This window comes from Orycteropus afer, unplaced genomic scaffold (genome assembly GCF_000298275.1).
Source record: "Orycteropus afer afer isolate SDZICR_OR568_19922 unplaced genomic scaffold, OryAfe1.0 scaffold00005, whole genome shotgun sequence".
Lineage (NCBI taxonomy): Eukaryota > Metazoa > Chordata > Mammalia > Tubulidentata > Orycteropodidae > Orycteropus > Orycteropus afer.
The window spans coordinates 18,423,778-18,443,677 of record NW_006921592.1 but is presented as its reverse complement, the minus strand read 5'-3'; the positions used below and the strand labels follow the sequence as shown (position 1 = coordinate 18,443,677).

General features: G+C 39.4%; 1 protein-coding gene across 1 annotated transcript in view; it reads left to right on the top strand.

Moving 5' to 3' along the window:
• The window catches only part of RASEF (RAS and EF-hand domain containing), a 109,859-nt gene that overhangs the window by 74,254 nt on the left and 15,705 nt on the right, over positions 1–19,900 (top strand). Inside the window, exons 8-16 of the mRNA XM_007938824.2 lie at positions 1,917–2,001; positions 3,518–3,606; positions 6,654–6,888; positions 7,628–7,750; positions 7,870–8,014; positions 9,447–9,528; positions 11,106–11,220; positions 16,211–16,330; positions 18,121–18,197. Of these exons, the coding sequence (XP_007937015.1) occupies positions 1,917–2,001; positions 3,518–3,606; positions 6,654–6,888; positions 7,628–7,750; positions 7,870–8,014; positions 9,447–9,528; positions 11,106–11,220; positions 16,211–16,330; positions 18,121–18,197 (1,071 nt within the window). The remainder of the gene's footprint in view (positions 1–1,916; positions 2,002–3,517; positions 3,607–6,653; positions 6,889–7,627; positions 7,751–7,869; positions 8,015–9,446; positions 9,529–11,105; positions 11,221–16,210; positions 16,331–18,120; positions 18,198–19,900) is intronic.

Below are 19,900 nucleotides of genomic sequence, written 5' to 3'. Positions count from 1 at the left end.
TGCTTTGTTCTAAAGACTGGGTCGCAGGTCAGTATATGTCTCTTCTCACTGTAGTGCCTCCAGCACATCCATTTGGCTTTTTGATGCTTCTGATCCTACATAAACAGTTTGAATCCAGGGAAGAGAGTATAAATCTCTAACAGTCCTCACATGTCCAGTGACAGTGGCGAGTGCTTCTTCATTGTACCTCTGTGAAGGATTATGGCCCTGACTGCCTCAGGATTCTCTGAACACTGAACTTGTAGTGCATGTCACAGAGCCGTGTGTACAAAAGTATTCTTTCTTAATTGATTATGCTTCAGGAGATGTATGTTTTTTTTGTTAGTTTTACCCCCAAGTAGAAACATTATACTGCAACATCACCTTTGGAGTCCCTGGATGGTGCAAGCAGTTAAGGTACTCGAGTGCTAACCAAAAGGTTGGAGGTTCAAGTCCACCTGGAGGCACCTCAGAAGAAAGGCCTGGGGATCTAGTTCTGAAAAATCAGTCCTTGGAAACCCTATGGATCACGGTTCTGCCCTGACACACATGGGCTCACCATGTGTCAGAACTGACTAGATGGCAACTCGAAGTGTCAGCTTCACAAATAAATTGTGCTGATTCCATTCTTGGAGTACCTTACCCATAGTACGTCTACCTCCCATCTCTTCTTGTCGTATGGAGCACAGTATTTTCTCCTGCTGAGTCAAGTGTATATTACACCAAATGAAGTAAGGTCAGCCTGACAGATTTTTTTTTTTTCCACCATTATTTAATGGTGCTTAAGTCTCACATATGGCACTTATAGAGTTCATTCATGACATTAGTCTTATTAATTTATCTGTGCATTCACTCGACAGATTTTTTCACTCAGCACCTTTTATGGGTCACGTATGCCAGGAACTGAGGGCAGAGGGACAAGTAAGAGAAAAAAAAAATCCTTAGGGTCTAGTCTAAGGAAAGAAGATAGAAATGGATCAACAATTATAGAAATGAATGTAAAATACCAAACAAGAGAGGTGTAAGGCCAAGGAAGGGTTCATGTCCCAACCAGGAGGGCTAGGGGAGTGTTCCCAGATGAAGTGATGATTGAGCTGAGAGATGAAGGATAAGTAGACATTAGAGGGGGAAACAATAACTGCTCTGTAAGGCAGGGGCTCTGTGGTTATCCTCGTTTTATAGAAAAGGGAGCTGATTTTCAGAGGTGCAAATAGCTAACGCACTCAGCTGCTAACTCAAAGGTTGGAAGATCGAATTCACCCAGAGTCATCTCAGAACAAAGGCCTAGCAATCTACTTCCAAAAAATCAGCCACTGAGAGCCTTTGGAGTGCAGTCTGTTCTGACATGTATGGGGTTGACATGTATGGGGTTGCCATAAATTAAAATCAACTCCATAGCAACTGGTTGTTATTTTTCTTAACCCTGGCCTAAGTCGCATGGAAAATAAGTACCTGAGCTGGGATTTGAACCAGAGCTCGAAGGTCAACATCTGAACTGTTTACTGGTAAAATGGTGCCTGGTGGGAGAGCACTAGGTTATGAGTAGAATGTGGGATTAGACAGGAGAAAGAGGTATAATATAGCATTCACACAGCTGCTGGGTGTGTCAAGAAGGGGGTGGTGCCGGAGGCTGGGTCAGACATTTAGGGGACAGAGACATGAATGGAACTTGTTCAAATACCAGAGCTACATGAAGCAAGAATTAGTTCTATCACAAAACCAATTCATTAGTAAAATGTCCTGACAGCTTTAAAGAGAGACTACATGTTGATTAATGTGTCGTACTTCTAAGAGTAAATTATCAGTGCATGAGGGTCAAAGGGAAGGGGTAGAAAGCTTACAAAAGGCAGTAATTCTGCATTCTGAACTGTGTACCTACCTATTTATCACTCACTTCCTTATTTATTTATGTACTTATTTATTTATTTTTTCTATAGAACAGCTAACCGGAAACTGCATGACAGTAATGATGGCCTCAGAAGTGCCCTAGAGAACAGTTATAGCAAGTTCAACAGATCTTTGGTATGCAATATAACTTTATATAGATTTTATTCTTTCTAGTGGTAGAGCGAAATGCTCTGGTGGTATAGTGGTTAGAGCATTCAGCTTCTAACCCAAAGGTCTGTAGTTTAAACCTACCAACTACTTTGTGGGAGAAAGATGAAGCAGTCTGCTCCCGTAAAGATTTACAGCCTTGGAAACCCTATAAGGCAGTTTTACTCTGTCTCACAGGGTCACTATGAGTCAGAATGGACTTGATGGCAGTGGGTTTGGCTTTTGGTTAGTGGTAGAATATTTTGTAACCACAATGCAACCACTGCTGTGGAGTCGGATCTGACTCATAGTGACCCCTCCTTGGGTTTCTGAGGTGATATCACTACAGATGTAGATTGCCCAATCTTCCTTCCAAGGAGTGGCTGGTGAGTTTGAACCAACAGCCTTCTGGTTAGCAGTCAAGTGCCTTAGGCTCTACACTACCAGAGCTCCTACAGTATTTTGTAGATGATGAAAATCGTGTATTTTCATAGATGGGAACTTCATATAGAGCCTTACAATAAGCAGAAACTATTTCCATATAATAAGGGGAGGGACATTTTTTCCAAATTAAAAATAATATGCTACCCTTCTGCAGAAATGCCTAAATGTTAACCAACTCTTTTGTTGGGTGTTCTAGGAAATGAAAGAAAGACATGAAAGATTTGACCTTTGCCTTGTAAGAGATTATAATATGGTAGGGAATTAAGATATGTACAGTTGGTAATAATATAAGGAAAAGTGTAGGCAAAAATAAAATGCTGTCTAAGATGAGAGGAGGGTGAAGTGTTTTGGCATATCAAATATTCTTTGTCCTAGTTAGATGACCGGGAGCTCTGGTAGCATAGCGGCTAAGACACTTGCCTGCTAACCAGACGGCTGGCGGTTCAAACCCACCAGCCACTCCTCGGAAGGAAGGTTGGGCAATCCTACTTCCGTAGTCATACTGCCTCGGCAACCCAAGGAGGGGTTGCTATGAGTCGGGTTTGACTTGACGGCACATAACAACAACAACAACAGTTAGATGACCAGAGTGGGTCCTTGGATTTCAGACCCTCTGCAGAAACAAGCCAAGCCCCTGTTTGGAATTTTGAGGCTGCTTCCCAGACTACATTTGCCTTAAATCTTCTTTTCCTGCCTTTGGGCAACAGCTGCAAGCATGAGCTTTCAGGGCCATAACTCTGCATATGAAAGAGCCAGTCACTAAGCGAAATGGTGGTGGGAGAAGAGACAAGTGTGAGGAAGGTTGTGCTGCAGAGGCCTGTCAACTGGGAGGAACAAAAGTCTTTCTTTATGTAATATGCAGTAGAGTTTGGACTTAAGATACAATGAGGAGTGCATACTTACATTTAGTTATCTTTTTGCAATTTTTTCCTTGATTTTCATGTTGCTCATGTGGAATACTAAGGTTTTAGTATGTTTGAAGAAGTTAAATAGCGTGCTGCAGTTAAAACAATATTTGGAATTTTTTACTTGGAATAACGAGATTATTTATATATTACAGCGCATAAATAATGTCTCTCCAGGAAGTACAATTTCTAGAAGCAGTCCCAAATTTAATGGTCAGTCTCCTCAACCTCCGCGCTATGACAGGTATGTCAACGCCTACTTTCTTCTTGTTTGAATGCTGGATCCAATATAAAAGGCAAGTAAATTTTCTCAAAGATGAGGTAGAATATATAGTTTGGACACCAATTTCTTTCTTTTCTCTGTTATCTTACTTTAAAATTCTAAAGCATGAAATGAAGTATTAGAAGTAAAAATGTTTGAGAGAGGGCAAAGCTATTTCCTTAAGATGTTGTCATGACATGGTCTTAGTATGCTCAACCTTACCTCATCTCTAATCATTTCCTGGAAATAGACTCAGTAAGAGGTATTTCAGGGAAACTAGTGAAATCACCAAAAGCGAAACAAAATAAAAAAACACCTCAAAACAACCCAGGTGTCATTGAGTCGATTCTAACTCACAACTCTGTGTGTGTCAGGTTAGAACTGCGCTTTAAAGGGTTTTAAATGGCTGTATGCTCTCTCTCTCTCTCTCGGCTCATTTAATGTATGAGGAGTTGAGATCTTAGGATGGTTAAAAAACTATTATTATATTTATTATGAACACTTTGTTTTAACTGTGACGGCAGTCTATTTCATAAAATAAGCAGACAGCACACCAGTTAGAACTCTTGCTCCAGGATCTTGATAGACAGAAACCCACCCCACCCCATTTTCCAGCTCTGGGTCCTACGTATTCATCTAAGCAGAGAGAGAGCATGGATGCTCCCCAACGTTACCCACAGTTCCTAGAATACCAGCTGGTGAAGGTGTCCATCAATGGCTGTGCTCTTGGAGAATTAAGTCATCAGGCCTTTCTTCTGCAGTGCCTCTGGGTATATTCATATCACCAACCTTATAGTTAGTAGCCAAGCACGTAACTGCTTGTACCACCCAGGGATCCCATGGAATCCCAGTTGATGAATTAAAAAAAAAAGTATTTATATAGTACAATCTGGTTAAAAAATTACTGTGATGTATGGAGTTCAGACTAGTGTGATCTGTAAATATTTAACAGTTTAGCAAAATATTGTGTACGCTATATTGGAGGAAGAGAAGAGTTTGAAAACAAATAGAACTATTGCTAGTAGATGTTTATGAGCTACTGTAGGAAAGGAGTGCCCGAAGTCAGCATTCAGCGCTGCTTTTAATCAATGAAGTAAAATATTGGCACTATTATTACTTGAGACCTCCTAATAAAACCTTAAAGATTACATGTGTATAAATGTATGCACAGACACATATGTGTAGTATTGCTAGTTAAAAAGTTAATTTGGGAATATGTCAAAGTCTTTAGCCCAGACTGATAATCCTTCCTGGGAAGGTCATCAATTTGCTACTGAAATTTAAACATTTTGTTTTCATTTTGATGCAATCAAAAACATAGTAAAAACATAATAAAAGCATATTGTGACTTTAATTTTATGTTTTGTGATTTTATTAGATATTAACTCAAATTTATTTTTTATAAATGCGCTAACAAAAATATAACTTGCTTTGTATTTTTACATATTTAATCATAATAAAAATGTTCTTAGGGCATGCAGGAGTAGTTTACCTTTAAAAGAGTTTGATTCCTCAATTAAGGATTTCATTTCTTATTAGCTCCTTATAAAAAAATAGAAGTTCACACACACACACACACACACACACACACAAGCAGTGCTCTATCCAGTACAGAGAACATGGAGCTAAATTTAGTTTGGACTACATTGTAGTGAGAATGGTTTTCTTATGTTCCTTGCGGACTGACCTAAAGTCAGCTTCAGAAGAGGAGTTTCATAAATGTTGAGACAAAAAGCATATGTGCACAGACACACACACAAACATAAACAGCTAACCAGATTGAATTATGGTTTGAAACTTCCTACCCTAGGAGCATGACTTTTTAGTTAAGCAACATATTTAGGGAAGGTATAAGTGGTTAAATCACCTTTGCAAATACTTTTAAACATTTGCTAATGGCACAAAAACATTTTTGATCAGATTTTCATGGCTTATATTTATTTACATTGAGATCAGCTTTCAGTTCTGAGCATATCCATTTCTGATTACTTCTCCTATATGGAGACTCTGTGTACTGCCTGTCCTCCTCTCCAATGAGGTCATGTATGCAAAGTACCTAGGATAGTTTTCAACATGTAACAGGTGTTTAGTTAAGTCATAGCCATTGTTGTAAATTCAGTATGGGCTTAGTCTAATGAAAAGCAAATGGAAGAACAAAAGTAGATAGGAAGGGAAATGAGCACACAGTTTCTTTCAGCTTTTCTGTTTGCTCTTAATTTCTTCTTCATTTGTATAATCTTAGAGTTTCATCAGTGGAAAGATCCGGCAAAGTTAGGGGTTCTAGCCTTAGCCTAAGGCACCTCCCTGTGTAAATTTCCTTATGAGAATCTTTCCAAACTATGTGTCAACACATTAGTGGCAGAAAATTGATCTTATACATCCAACTATTCTAGTATCATACATTTCTAGGTGCCTGCCATTTTTCACTATGGTCAGTAGGAATTTGACTCCCAGAAAAGTTTGCCAGTTGGCCCTCATTCTGTTTTGTGTAACCTGAGAGCAAGCAATCTTTTTCTTCACGTGCCAGCTCTTCAAGTTTTGGAAGAGAGAAATCATTGAAATCACTCTACAGAGAGGAGGGTTTTGAGTCTCTCATAATCACAGTTGTTTCTCCCATCTCTGTTTCAGAATCTCTTTTAAGTGGAGATTTTATCTAGAGATAAACACATTGTTCAGATTATGACTGGTCACATTAAAGTACAAGTGTTCACTTGTTCTACATACATCTTTATTAATGCAACATGAGATTGCTTTAACATCTGATTGCTTTTTGTATCAGGAAATCAAACAATTAATTAAGAAATAGTGTTGTTTATTAAATGTTTGATTTGAATGCGTTTATCTTAACTGACTGCTGCATAGAATGGATGATATTGCTTTGAACATTTTATTTCCCCTGATGATTACTCAGGGAACACATTGTGATTCTTGACAAGAGTGAGAATTCAGGTCTTGATTTTACTGTTGTCTTACTGTGCTTACTGTGGAGGTGAGCCCTCAGGTTAGTTGGTCTTCTCCTTTATTTCCAGGTCATCCCGCTCTTCCTTTGTGGATGAGGACTGTGACTCTCTGGCCCTCTGTGACCCTATGCAGAGGATGAATTGTGACGTCGACAGCCTGCCTGAGAGCTGCTTTGACAGTGGCTTGTCTACCCTGAGAGATTCCAACGAGTATGACTCTGAAGTGGAATACAAACATCCAAAGGGCTTTCAGAGGTCACAGTGTGTGCAGGAGAGCTTTGGGGGTGATGCTTCAGACACAGACGTAAGCTCCAGAAATCACACTGCTGTCCTAGGTCTCAACTGTGATTAAATTCTAACACCCTGACTTTTGAGAAGCTCTGGTGGCACAGTGGTTAAGTGCTTGACTGTCAGTGAAAAGCAGGCAGTTCGAACCCACCAGCCACTCCACAGCAGAAAGATGTGACAGTCTGCTTCTATAAAGATTACAGCCTTTAAAACCTTATGGGGCAGAACCTTCTGTTCTGTAGGGTCTCTATGAGCAGGAATCAACTTGATAACAACAGGTTTTTTTTTTAATCTGTCATGGGAATCCATTTGAAATGTTACAAAGATGAAACATAGTCAATAGAATGTTCTTTTCTACAGTGAGTTAAGAAGATTAAGAGATTCTTATAGATTGCCATTTATAGACACTGTTCCGTCACAGTGTCAGCTGTAGATTCAGCTGCATATTTTGCTTCTTTCCTAATTCATGATATACATGGATTCCTGGGTGATGCAAATGGTTTGCACTTGACTATTAACCTAAAGGTTGGTGGTTTGAACCTACCTAATGGTGCAGTGTATTTCTTCCAATACCTGGCAACTTGCTTCCTTAAAGACTACAGCCAAGAGATCCATAGGAGCAGTTTTGCTTTGTAACATATGGGGTCACATAAGTCAGAATTGACTCGATGGCAGTGGTTTTGGTGTTTTTGGTTTTGGTATATGTGAGATGAAGTATTTTGGTTTTCAACTTTTTTTTTTTTTTTTTCAAATAGGTTCCTGAGATAAGGGATGAAGAGATGTATGGTTCCATCTTAGACTGGAAGCCTCAAGGGTCTGTGAGTGAAGGCAGCATCGTGAGTTCTTTAAGAAAGCCCATTTCAGCCCTTTCACCACAGGTAGGTAGTTTCTGAGGCATTTTTATTCACTCATCTTGTTAATTTTCTCGGCCATGTTCCTTACTAGGAAGAAAACTGGCACTACCTTTATCACCCACAGTGACTTTTTTTCCCCCTAGACAGACATGGTGGATGACAACCATAAATCTAGCTCCCAGAAGGCTTACAAGATTGTGCTCGCAGGGGACGCTGCAGTGGGGAAATCTAGTTTCCTCATGAGACTTTGCAAGAATGAATTTCGAGGAAATACAAGTGCCACCCTGGGTATGGTTTCTATTTCAGTTGATCACTGGAAAATGACTTGTTTAGTTTGCTTTTATTTTTTTTTAGGGATTACATACACAAATCTACAAAACTATCTATCTGTCTATATATGTATGCATGCACAGGTACACATGTATGTACATATGCCTTTATCTATTGAATAGTCCTCCTCTGTTTTGGCTAAGGCCCAACTTTAGGTAAGGAAGACTGACAAAAGACAGAGGTATCCACTTCACCAGTCAGAGCAACTAAACCAAACTTAGAACCCGAGAGGACAGATTCATTTATTCAGTAAATATTTTCTGAGCTCAGTTTATGAGCTGGGTACATTGTAGGCACTAAGAAACAAAGAAGACAAAATCCCAGCCTGAAGGAATTTACCAATGGAGGGAAATATACAAAACCAACAAGCAGAAAACAAACAGGCTTGGTGGGGAGGTAGTACACAGGTCAGACAAAACTTTTCTGATAAAATATCGTTTGATACTGATCATGTGATAGATATGGTGACCCGTGTGTCATTGTAGTAAAAAAATCATAGCCAGACGTATGCTCTCCTGCCCTCCCTCACAACAGGTTATGTGAATAATGCTTCTCAGAATAAGAAAAGAAGTAATATCCTGATTGGTAGTATCCAGTTTGTGAAACATTCAGTGAGATGGGTTGAAGATATGCAAATTATCATTTATTTTTCTGTTTCATCTAATGAATTCCTGTTTTGATAACCAGAAATATGAGATCACACTGATTACACTCTTCACAATGGGCTTCTTTATACATATATGGTTTTCTGATACACCCCTCAAGATAACGCAACCAAACATTCATTTCAGTTTGGGTTCAGTTGTTAGAGAGCATAACACATATACATATACATACACAAGCTGTTGTTGGGTCAGTCCCAACTCACGGTGACCCCATGTGTGTCAGAGTAGAACTGTGCTCCATGGAGTTTTCAGTGACAGGTTTTTCAGAAGTAGATTGCCAGGCCTTTCTTCTCAGGTGCCCCTGGGAGGACTTGAACTCCCATTTGTCCATAGATTAAATCCTTACCCACATCAGCAAGTCTGCAGATGGTGTGTCTGCTCTCCTGTGTGGTCTGACTTACAGTCTGTGGAAGTTACTCTTTTTGAAGGCAATCTTTAGTCCTCTTTACCTCACTGAAGGAGGTCTGGTGGGTCAGTCCTTACAGCATTTGACTTCTAACTAGAAGGCTGGTTCAAACCCATCAGTGCTCTGTGGAAGGAAGATGGGGCAATCTACTTCCATAAAGATTTACTGTCTTGGAAACCCAATAGAGATCACTATGAGTCTGAATTGACTCAATGGCAGTTAGTTTGGTTTTCTCTACCTCACTGAGCTTTTGTCTTACCTAGAGTAAAAGCCAATGGATGGTTCATGTTCTGTTCTCCATTCTTGTATTCCTTTTCAGGAGTTGATTTCCAAATGAAAACTCTCATTGTTGACGGAGAACGAACCGTCCTGCAGCTCTGGGACACAGCTGGTCAGGAGAGGCAAGTGATGTTCATCGTGTTTTGGGCTCTGCATAGGGTTACTTAGACTAGCCTTCTAGGACATTTGATTTTTTTATGTTCCTATGACAACAACAACAACATGATAATTTCAAGGGTACTTGAAATTTTCCATATCCCAGGCTTTCCTTCTTCATTTATGCATCAGTTATGGTGAGAGGAAGACCTTTTAAGCTTTCATTTGAACTGATGTTTTTTCAGGGAAAAGTGAATGCCTTTTCCTAACAAGAAAATTTAGGTGAAGCAACACTCTTGAATGCAAGGACAGTGTGAGATGCCACTTAGCGGTGGAACAATAAACATTTGGAAGAGACTTGTCAGCTTGCCTTGGCTCAAGGTCAGAACCACAAACTAATTAGCAGACTCATATCTCGTGGCGGTACATTATTTTGCATTCGTGGCCAATGACTGGAAGCATTAAGCATAAGTTTTCATTCATTTGTTCTACAAATAAGTATTGTACATATCTTTGTACCAGGCACCATTCAGAATGCTAAGATTCATCAGTGAACAGACAGAGATAGCTGTCCCTGTGGAGTTTATAAAGGAACATTGGTGGCATAGTGGGTGAGACATTTGGGTGCGAACCAGAAGGTCAGCAGTTTCAAACTCATTAGCTGCTCTGTGGGAGGAAGATGAGGCAATTTATTTTCTAAAGATTTACAACCTTAGAAACCCAGTGAGGGTCGCTGTGAGTTGGAATCAACTCTATAGCAGTGGGTTTGGGTTTTCTTCTTCTTTTTTTTTAATGGAGTTTCTATTCTCCACATGCTGGGAGTTTCAACGTTTAAAAAATATCTGTGATTAACATGATCCAGCTTAAATGTACCTATAAAATGTTGCATTTGGTTTTAAAATTAAGACATATATGTGGAGATATATTCTTTCCCCAGTGAAACCCTCCCACACCCCATGTATGTAAAGTTTCTAGCATGTGATGGTGTTCAACAAATACTAGTTTTTCTTCTATCCACCTTAGGAATCTCTGCCTACCATGGTGGTGGTGTTAGTTTCCATAAAGTTGATTCTGACTCATGATGACCCTATGCTCCATAGGATTTTCAGAGCTATGACCTTTTGAAAGCAGGTCACCAGGCCTATCTTCCAAGGTGACTCTGGATGGTTTTGAACTGCCATCCTCTTGGCTAGTATTTGAGTGCTTAACTGTTTGCACCACCAAGGGGCCCCTTTCTACCCCCCATACCTCTCCAAAATAATTTTGTTAGAATTTGCACCTCCTCTGTGTCCCCCATGTGGGCTCTAGTACCTTGTTGCTACGGTTGAAAGTTTTAGACATTGTGTTCCCAGCCTTGTCCTGGTTATATTTTGGGGTTTATAGACATTCTTGAGATTGTGTGGTAGAGAAAATGATTAGCTTTTCTAAATCAGTAGCTCAGATTCTCGTCTTGTTAATTTCCATTGGGCCATGCTGGTCCTTGGAGATGGCTCTTTCATAGTATTATGTTATAGAAGATGAGAAAAAAGTGAGCATACAAGAGAGCACCAAGCTGTCTGACTGATTAGAACCATTGCTTATTATGTGCTCTTTCATTTTCCAGATTCAGAAGTATTGCCAAGTCTTATTTCAGGAGGGCAGATGGTGTTTTGCTGCTGTATGATGTTACGTGTGAGAAAAGCTTTCTCAACGTGCGAGAATGGGTGGATATGATTGAGGTAAGAAATCAAAACACAGAAACCGAAAATTACACAGAGGAGTTATAGACCATCTTTGAAAATGTTATTGCTCCTCTTCTTCTGGGTGAACTTGATTAGAAACTGTTGATCCCATCTATCAGGAAGACCTGAATGTCAGAGACAGAGTTTCCGACGGCACTTGGCAGTCTTGGTCTCCTCCCTCAGTAGCTGTGCAAGATACCAGGAAGTGAAGGACACTACTAAAGAGAGCTTCCGAGAATAAAATCTCTAGGTTTTCTCACAGATAAAATCAGAACCCCATTAGAAGCAAGTGAAAATGCAGGTAATCTAAAACAAAGGTAGCTCTCACAAACAAGGAACAGCAGGGTGGGATGTGTGGCCATGACTCTGCAGGTGGATGTGTGTAGGTGTTTCTATGCCCATAGAAAGTGAAATACCACCTGATTATAAGCATGTGCTAGGTCCAAGTTCTGTAAGAGTTATGTTCTCAGTGTTTCTGTGGTTGTGATTTGGGATTTGTAGACATCCCAGAGTACCATTGAAATCCTGATTGGTATTTTAAACATGTGTGGTAACATCTGTGCTTTCTTTCAGTTATATGAAATGGCACCTTTCATCTAAGGAAATTTCATCTTTTATTTTCATAGTAAATAATTTTTTATTGTGGTGAAATATACATAACATAAATTTACCATTTTAACCATTTGTAAGTATACAATCCAGTGGCATTAAGTACATTCACAATGTTGTGTAACTGTCACTACTGTCTATTTCCAGAACTTTTTCATCCCTCCAAACAGAAGCCCATTAAACAGGAACTCCCTATTCCCTATTTTCTTCACCCCTGGTAACCATTGTTCTAATTTCTATCACTATGAATTTGCCTAAATATATCATATAGACAAGTATATGTTCTTTGGGCGTATGAATTATTTCACTTAGTGTTCTGTTTTTAAGGTTTACCCACATTGTAGCATGTATCAGAACTTCATTCCTTTTCCACTGGTCAATAATATTCCATTGTAGGTATATAGCACTTTGTTTATCTGTTCATCTGTTGGTGGGCATTTGGGTTGTTTCTACCTTTTGGCTATTGTGAATAATGTTACAGTGAATCTTGATGTACAAGTATCTGTTTGAGTCCCTGTTTTCAGTTATTTTAGGTGTACACCTAGGGGTGGAATTGTTGTGCATGTGGTAATTCATAGTTTAGCTTTTTGAGGAACCACCAGCCTGTTTTTCAAAGCAGTTACACCACTTTACATTCCCACCAGCAATGAAAGAGGGTCTCAATTTCTTCATATTTTTGCCAACAGTTGCAGTTTTCCAGTTTTGAAATAAAAATAGCTATCTTAGTCAATAGTTTTTTATAAGTAGGAAATGATTTTAACTACATTTAGTGTGCATCAAACAGTTATTAATCAACATAAAACTAAATTTCAAGCTATAGTTCTTTTCTCTCTTTTGAAAAAATAAAGAAACTAGTGGCTAATACAATTTTTCAAGTGAGTATCTATCTATAATTTTTAATAAGCATTAAAGTACAGTAGTAGCTAAACAGAACAGATGGTTGGTTGATCTCAAGTTACCCTCTGAATTATGCAGTTGGGCCTATTTCATACTGGAGAAAGCATAACCAATGTTCTCTTTCTGACTAAAGAAGTGATGTGAGACATGACTGATTACAATTGACAAGAAGATGTAGAAAATGCTAAATAATTATGCATTTTCTTCTACTGAAATATCATGGCTTAAATTATTATAAACACAGTGAAAGTGTTTTTACATTTGTATAACACTTTTATTTCACAAAATTTTCTATTTATGATATTCATCTCTGTAACATAACTGCAAAAGAAGTAAGAAATGTAGTGTTGTTCTCATCTATTTTTCATGAGAAACCTGAGGCATGGAAAGTATAAGGCACTTGCTTATTTGGTGGTTAGGGGGAGAATTGGGGCTAGAATGGGACTTGCTGATTCAATACTCATAGCTCCTTCTATAAATCTCCAAGATGAGCAACAGATTAATAAAAGGAGCTTTTGATGTTAAGAAAGGAATGACAGTGTGCCATTAGTGCGTAGAAGAGGGGCATCTACCCAAGGGAACAGATGAAGCTCCCTGGGGTAGAGCAGTGAGGCCAGAGAATAATCTATAGCAAAGCTTGTTTTTTATTGTTGAAAATTTTGGACTTCATCTTCCTTTTAAGTCTTTGGATTATGGTATAATTGCTCAAAAACAAAACAAAACAAACAACAAAAAAAACACAGAGGGCAAGGTCAGCCTCAGTGTTGAAATAATCCTTACACAGAACAACCAGCCATTTGCCATGCCAAAACTTGCTAAACAGCTACACATGGTAAGTAACCTTTTCAGCTTTTAATATCATGTCATAGGGTCTGAAAAGGCAGAATGCTTGAATTCATCATGGAGGAAGAATTGGATACCACTTGATATGTGACTTTCACATTGGAGAAAATGATAGACATGGTGAACCATCCCCATGGCTCAGCCTTACCAATTTGAGGAAATTCTATGGGGACAATTTATATGACTTCTATACAAATGACTATTAATTAGTCGTGTGATCATTGGAATAGGGCAGACAGTTATAACATCTTGTAATAAAATTATGGATCTCTGCTTTCATGGCCATTTATTGGCCTGTCATGAATAACTTACTGATTGAACATTTGGGTAAAGACTGAATGGAGAGACTTGGGATGTGAGATTCTTTCCAACATTTTACACATTCAGAAATATTTTCTGAGTAGAGTACCTGTTATATCCACTTATTGTTCTAGGTGCTTAGGATAGATCTATTAATGAAGCAGAGAGCCCTTTGCTCATGGAGTTTTTATTCTAGTAGGGAGAAACAGACAATAACCATAAAGAAAAAAAAAAAAAAACCAGGATAGAAATTGATAAATATTTTAGGGGAAAAAAAGAGAAAGAGGACAAAATAAGTAGGCTCAGGATGTGGCAGGGGGCTGCAGTTTTAACTAGTGCAGTCAGGGGATCCTCACTGAGAAAGCAGCATTGAAGTCAAGACTTGAGGTACCAGTCATTCAGGCTCTCACATCCTTGATTTCCTTAACTGCATATATGATTAATGGTTTCCTAATTGTGCCCCGTTGAACCCTGAGATCAACAAAGAACACAGGTAACACATTAATGGGTGGAACCTTTTTTTTACAGAAGGCTTTTTCTAGTTTTGGGGAAGGCCTTTTCATTCTCTTCTCCTCTTTCCTTTTACTACCTACCCTCTGGTGCCCTCCTTCGGGAGTCCCTGGGTGGTACAAATGGTTAAGCACTCCTCTGCTAACTGAAAGATTGTGCAGGGGAAGTCTAACCAGAGGTGCTTTGGAAAAAGACCTGATGATCTGCTCCCAAAGGATTGCAGCAATTGGCGACCCCAGGGAGCACAATTCTGTTCTGGAACACATGGAGTCACCATGGGTTGCAGTCAAGTTGACTGGAAATGGTTTGGTTTGGATTTGTTTTGGTACCCTCTGTCAGAGGAAAATTGTTTGAAGAGGTAAGAGGACATATAGAACTTCATTACTTTTAAGGCCAATTTCTTGGTCCCGTATAACACCTTATTGGATGAGCACCTGCTGTCTTTAGAGATGTTGTTGTTGTTGTTGTTATGTGCCTTCGAGTCAGCCCTGACTCACAGTGACCCCTCCTTGGGTTTCCGAGGCAGTATCACTGCGGAAGTAGGATTGCCCAACCTTCCTTCTGAGGAGTGGCTGGTGGGTTTGAACCGCCAGCCTTCTGGTCAGCAGTCAAGTGCCTTAGCCACTATGCTACCAGAGCTCCCGTCTTTAGAGATAGCGAAGAGTTATTTCCAGATACCTGTCAGGGCTGCTGCTTCTCTTGTTTAGAACCAGAAGCCTGTTTTTCAGTGGTAGTCAGGTTATCTTTAATTGGATCACATCCCGAGGAGGTGGGGTATGCCCTTATTAACCCTTTCATTTTACAGTAGGGAAACTGAAGCAGAAATGTGAAGAGCCAGAGCCAGTGGGAGGACCAGTGGTGTGAGGGATAGGCTCCCAAGTTTCGATCTGCCACTCACATCTTGCATGAGTGCTGGCAAAGTGCAAACGATTTACATATGCTGATTTGGGAGCTTCCTCCTTAGAATTTATTATTTGAATAATTGATAACTGACGCTCCATAAGCAATAATATTGATTTTAGCACCACCTTGTTTTTCTTTTGTTGCAAATCAGGTAGCACTGAGCGTGGAACTTTCAAATCTCCTTTTTGTCACAGTATGACTGCAGAATTACTTATGTGTTTTATGCCTAGGATAATGGAGTTACCTGGTAATCACCATTGTCTGAAGTGAAAGTTTCAGAAAGTAATGTGAGCCTCACAGCCAAATATAACTCTGTGGCTATGTGTCTTGAATTTGTATTGGTTTGTAGTGCCCTGTGTGCTAGAAATAAGAATTTAGAAAATACCTGTTTCCTTTGTCCTAGACAGGATTAATCTCAATGCCTTCTATCTTTCTCATTAACCTACACCAAACCAAACTCGCTGCTATCAAATCTATTTCAACTCGTAGCAACCCCTCCTTGGGTTTCTGAGGCGGTATCACTATGGAAGTAGATTGCCAAATTTTCCTTCCAAGGAGTGGCTGGTGGGTTTGAACCACCAGCTTTCTGGTTACCAGTCAAATGCCTTAGGCACCAGAGCTCTTTATTAACCTAAGGAGGAAGCATTATATAGTGGAAAGGGTTATGGAGTGAGGGGAACCAGGTTTGGAGCCTGGCTTCAAGACAACTATTTAACCTCTCTGAATTTGCTTTCTCATTTCTTAATGGGAAAAAAAAAAGATAGAAATTTTTAGGACTATTTTGAGTTTAAGATATTTATATACAGCATGTGGAATGCACAACATGCATTTGGAAAATGGTAGCTACTCTTGTTGTTCTTAGTATCATCCTCAGGGTTGATGTATGCACCCTTTTATCTTTTTTTTATGTGTGTGTGTGTGCCAGGATGCAACCCATGAAAGTATTCCTATCATGTTGGTAGGAAACAAAGCTGATCTTCGTGACGATGCTGCCACAGAGGGACAAAAATGTGTCCCAGGATACTTCGGAGAAAAGCTGGCCATGGTAAGAGTAAGGGTGGGGGCTTAACTCCATGACTCAACTTTCAGCCAAATGATAGACAGGCCTATAAGGTGAACAGTAACCCCAGGAGGGTATGCACAAGAACAGTCAAGCATTGGAGATCAAGAAGACAGCATTTGCCTGGGATAGAGCTAGGCATGCAGGAGAGCGTGGGAAGGAAGGACTGACTTCCTGGAAGGGGTGGGTACAGGGAGGATGTGGGAAGAATGCTGTTACAGTGTTACATGGAAAACCAATTTGCTTTGTAAACTTTCACCCAAATCATAATATAAATAAATAAAATATAAAGGTGGGCCCAGATTGGGAAAGATTTTAGGAGTTCATTGGTTTTGGAGTCAGTGCCTTTCATTTTTGTGTACCTTTTCTTAAGATGTCCTTTGACTCAGTCTCTACCTATTTGATGGGGCTTCTGTCCTCACACAGGCAGAACTCCCATTGAACCCCTCACCCCCCCACACACACATTATCATGAGTGTAGGTAGTTACCCCATGGATTAGACCCCTCATGAAGATAAAACATTTTTTTTCCCTCTGTTGAGTGTCATTGATAACAGGGAGTCAAAATTACCACTTTCCTCCATAATCTCACCTATTTCTTGATATCCATTTATAGTCTTGGAATCCAATTAAAGAAAATGAATGAGTGCCCTGTTTTGGAAAGAACGGACGGTTTAAGGCCAGAGGGTTACTCTGCCTAGAGACAAAGATGGTACAGTGTCTCACCTAGGTGGACGGGACTTGGGAGACAACTTTTTTCTCTAATATTTGTCCTTAGTTGGAAACGTCTAACATTATTTTTGTTATACATTTGTATAGTGGGTGAAGCTCATTACTGTCCAGCAGGTTATTCTAGCAGTGTTAATTTTTCCGTTAATATCATTGTGTCAGAATGCTACCTGTCCTTTTTAGGAGTTGTGTTACTTATACATGGATTCAGATGCACCTTGGGTCAATTAAGAAGTTATTACAGTGACAGTCTGATTGGATATTAGTATCATTGCTGTCTGTTGTCAGCCCCATGAAAGGAGTATTTTGTTCTATCTGACTATTTATCTGCTGGAGTTTTGGAGGGCTACAAAAGGTTAATGTTCTCAGCTGTTAACTGGAAGGTTGAAGGTTTGAGTCTACCCAGAAGCACCTCGGAAGAAAGGCCTGGTGATCTTCTGGAAAATCTGCCATTGAAAACCCTGTGAAACACAGTTCTAGTCTGATGCATATAGGGATGCTGTGAGTTGGAATCGACTCAGTGACAGCTGATTAGTTGGTTAGAAAACGTCTTTGGTTTCAGCAGCATTGGAGGTTGATAGATCCTGTTAGGAAATGTTGATAGCATGAAGGTGAAGGTGTGTTAGTTGCTGGCCTCAAGTATACATACCTTTAGTGGAAATTTAATCCTTGAGTGATTATCTTAGGCTATCATTTTTATCTATCTCAAATTATTTAACAGAAGAACATTTGATAGCATATATATGACTGTTAGAAATTATTCTTTTTTAAATAAAACATGAAAGTTTTGTTTCATAGTTTTATTTTTTAATGCCAAATAAAAATCCTTTGACTAGGAATTATTCCTGAAATGACTAATATCAAAGCTTTTATTGTTCATTTGTTTTTTAAGTATTGAAACTCTGAATCAAATTTTTCTGCTGTTAGTTATTCTTAGCATGCTTAACAACAAAATATTTTTATTTTATTTTATTGATTTTAAAAGGAAAAAATCCAGGAAACTCAACTAACGTCTTCATTTAATTGTGTCTATTTCTTTTCTCCAGACCTATGGGGCATTATTCTGTGAAACAAGTGCCAAAGATGGTTCGAATATAGTGGAAGCTGTTCTGCACCTTGCTCGGTAATGTTTTGCCTTTAATTTGAAAAACTAAATATTGGATAGAATTTTGATTTAGTTGGTACATATATAAAATTTCTTGACGATAATGTGCAGTTACAGTATACCCTGGGAAACACTCTTTCATTCATGGGAGTGATGGTGTTAGTTCCCATCAAGTTGGCTGTGATTCGTGGCAAACCCATGTACGACATACAGAATATTGCCTGGACCTGTGCCATTTTCATAATCATTGACATATTTGAGTCCATTGGTAATGGCTATTGTATAGTGCCTTCCAACCCTGGGGCCTTATTTTCCAACACTGTGTTGGACAATATTCTGTTGTGCTCCATGGGAACTTTATTGGCCAATTTTCAGAAGTAGATCATCAGGCCTTTCTTCCTCGTCTGTCTCAGTCTGGAAGCTCTGCTGAAACCTGTTTACCATAAGTGACTCTGATGATACTTGAAATAGTAGTGGTATAGTTCCCAGCATCATACCAACATGCAGGCCACCACTTTATGACAAAATGATAGCCAAGTGGAGATCATTCATGTAGGAGTAGTAAATAAACAAAGATGTTATAAAAATTTCTAATGCTACTTAATTCATTGTGGATATTGGCAGGAATATTTTTACTGCCAAACAAAGCAGGTGCATGTGAGGTGCCAGGTGCCATTGGCATTTCTGCAAATGTCACCACAAAGCTGATAGTTGACTTGTTTGAATCATTTCCAGGAACCAGATTTTAAATACAAGAGACAATTATGAATACAACTATCTATTATGACATTTTCCAGAATAAAGGAAAAAGAGAAAATCCAACAAAGCAAATTCTGTATCATGCCAGTTGGAAACACTTTGTCAAATTATTATCTAGGTTGTTATTGTTGTTGTTAAGTACCATTGAGTTGTCTCCAACTCATAGCGACCCTATGCACAGCAGAACAAAACACCCCCCGGTCCTGAGCCAGCTCCATGATTCTTGCTACACTTGAGCCCATAGCCGCTGCCACCATGTCAATCCTTCTCATTGAGGGCCTTCCCCTCTTTCGTCAACCCTCCACCTTACCAAGCATGACATCCTTCTCCAGGGAATGGGCCCTTCCGACAACATGACCAAAGTATGTGAAACGAAGTCTGGCCATTCTCATCTCCAAGGAGTGTTCTGGCTGCACTTCCTTCAGGACAGACCTGTTAGTTCTTTTAGCAGTCCACAGTACTTTCAGCATTTTTGCCAACACCACAGCTCAAAAGCATCAACTTTTCTTCAGTCTTCCTTATTCATTGTCCAGCTCTCACATGCATATGAAGTGATTGAAAATACCGTGGCTTGTGTCAGGCACACCTTAGTCCTCAAGGAGACGTCTTTGCTCTTCAGCACTTGAAAGAAGTCCTTTTCAGCCAACTTGCCCAGTGCTTTACGTCATCTGATGTCCTGACTGCTGCTTCCAATGACGTTGATTGTAGAATCAAGCAATGTGAAGTCTTTGACAATTTCAATCTTTTCTCCATTTATCGTAATGTTGCTTATAGGTCCAGTTGTGAGGATTTTTGTTTTCTTTATACTGAGATGTAATCCATACTGCAGACTGTATTCTTCAGTCTTCATCAGTAAGTACTTCAAGTCATCCTCACTTTCAGTAAGCAAAGTTGTGTCGTCAGCGTATCACAGGTTGTTAATGATTCTTCCTCCAATCCTGATGCCACGTCCTTCTTCATAT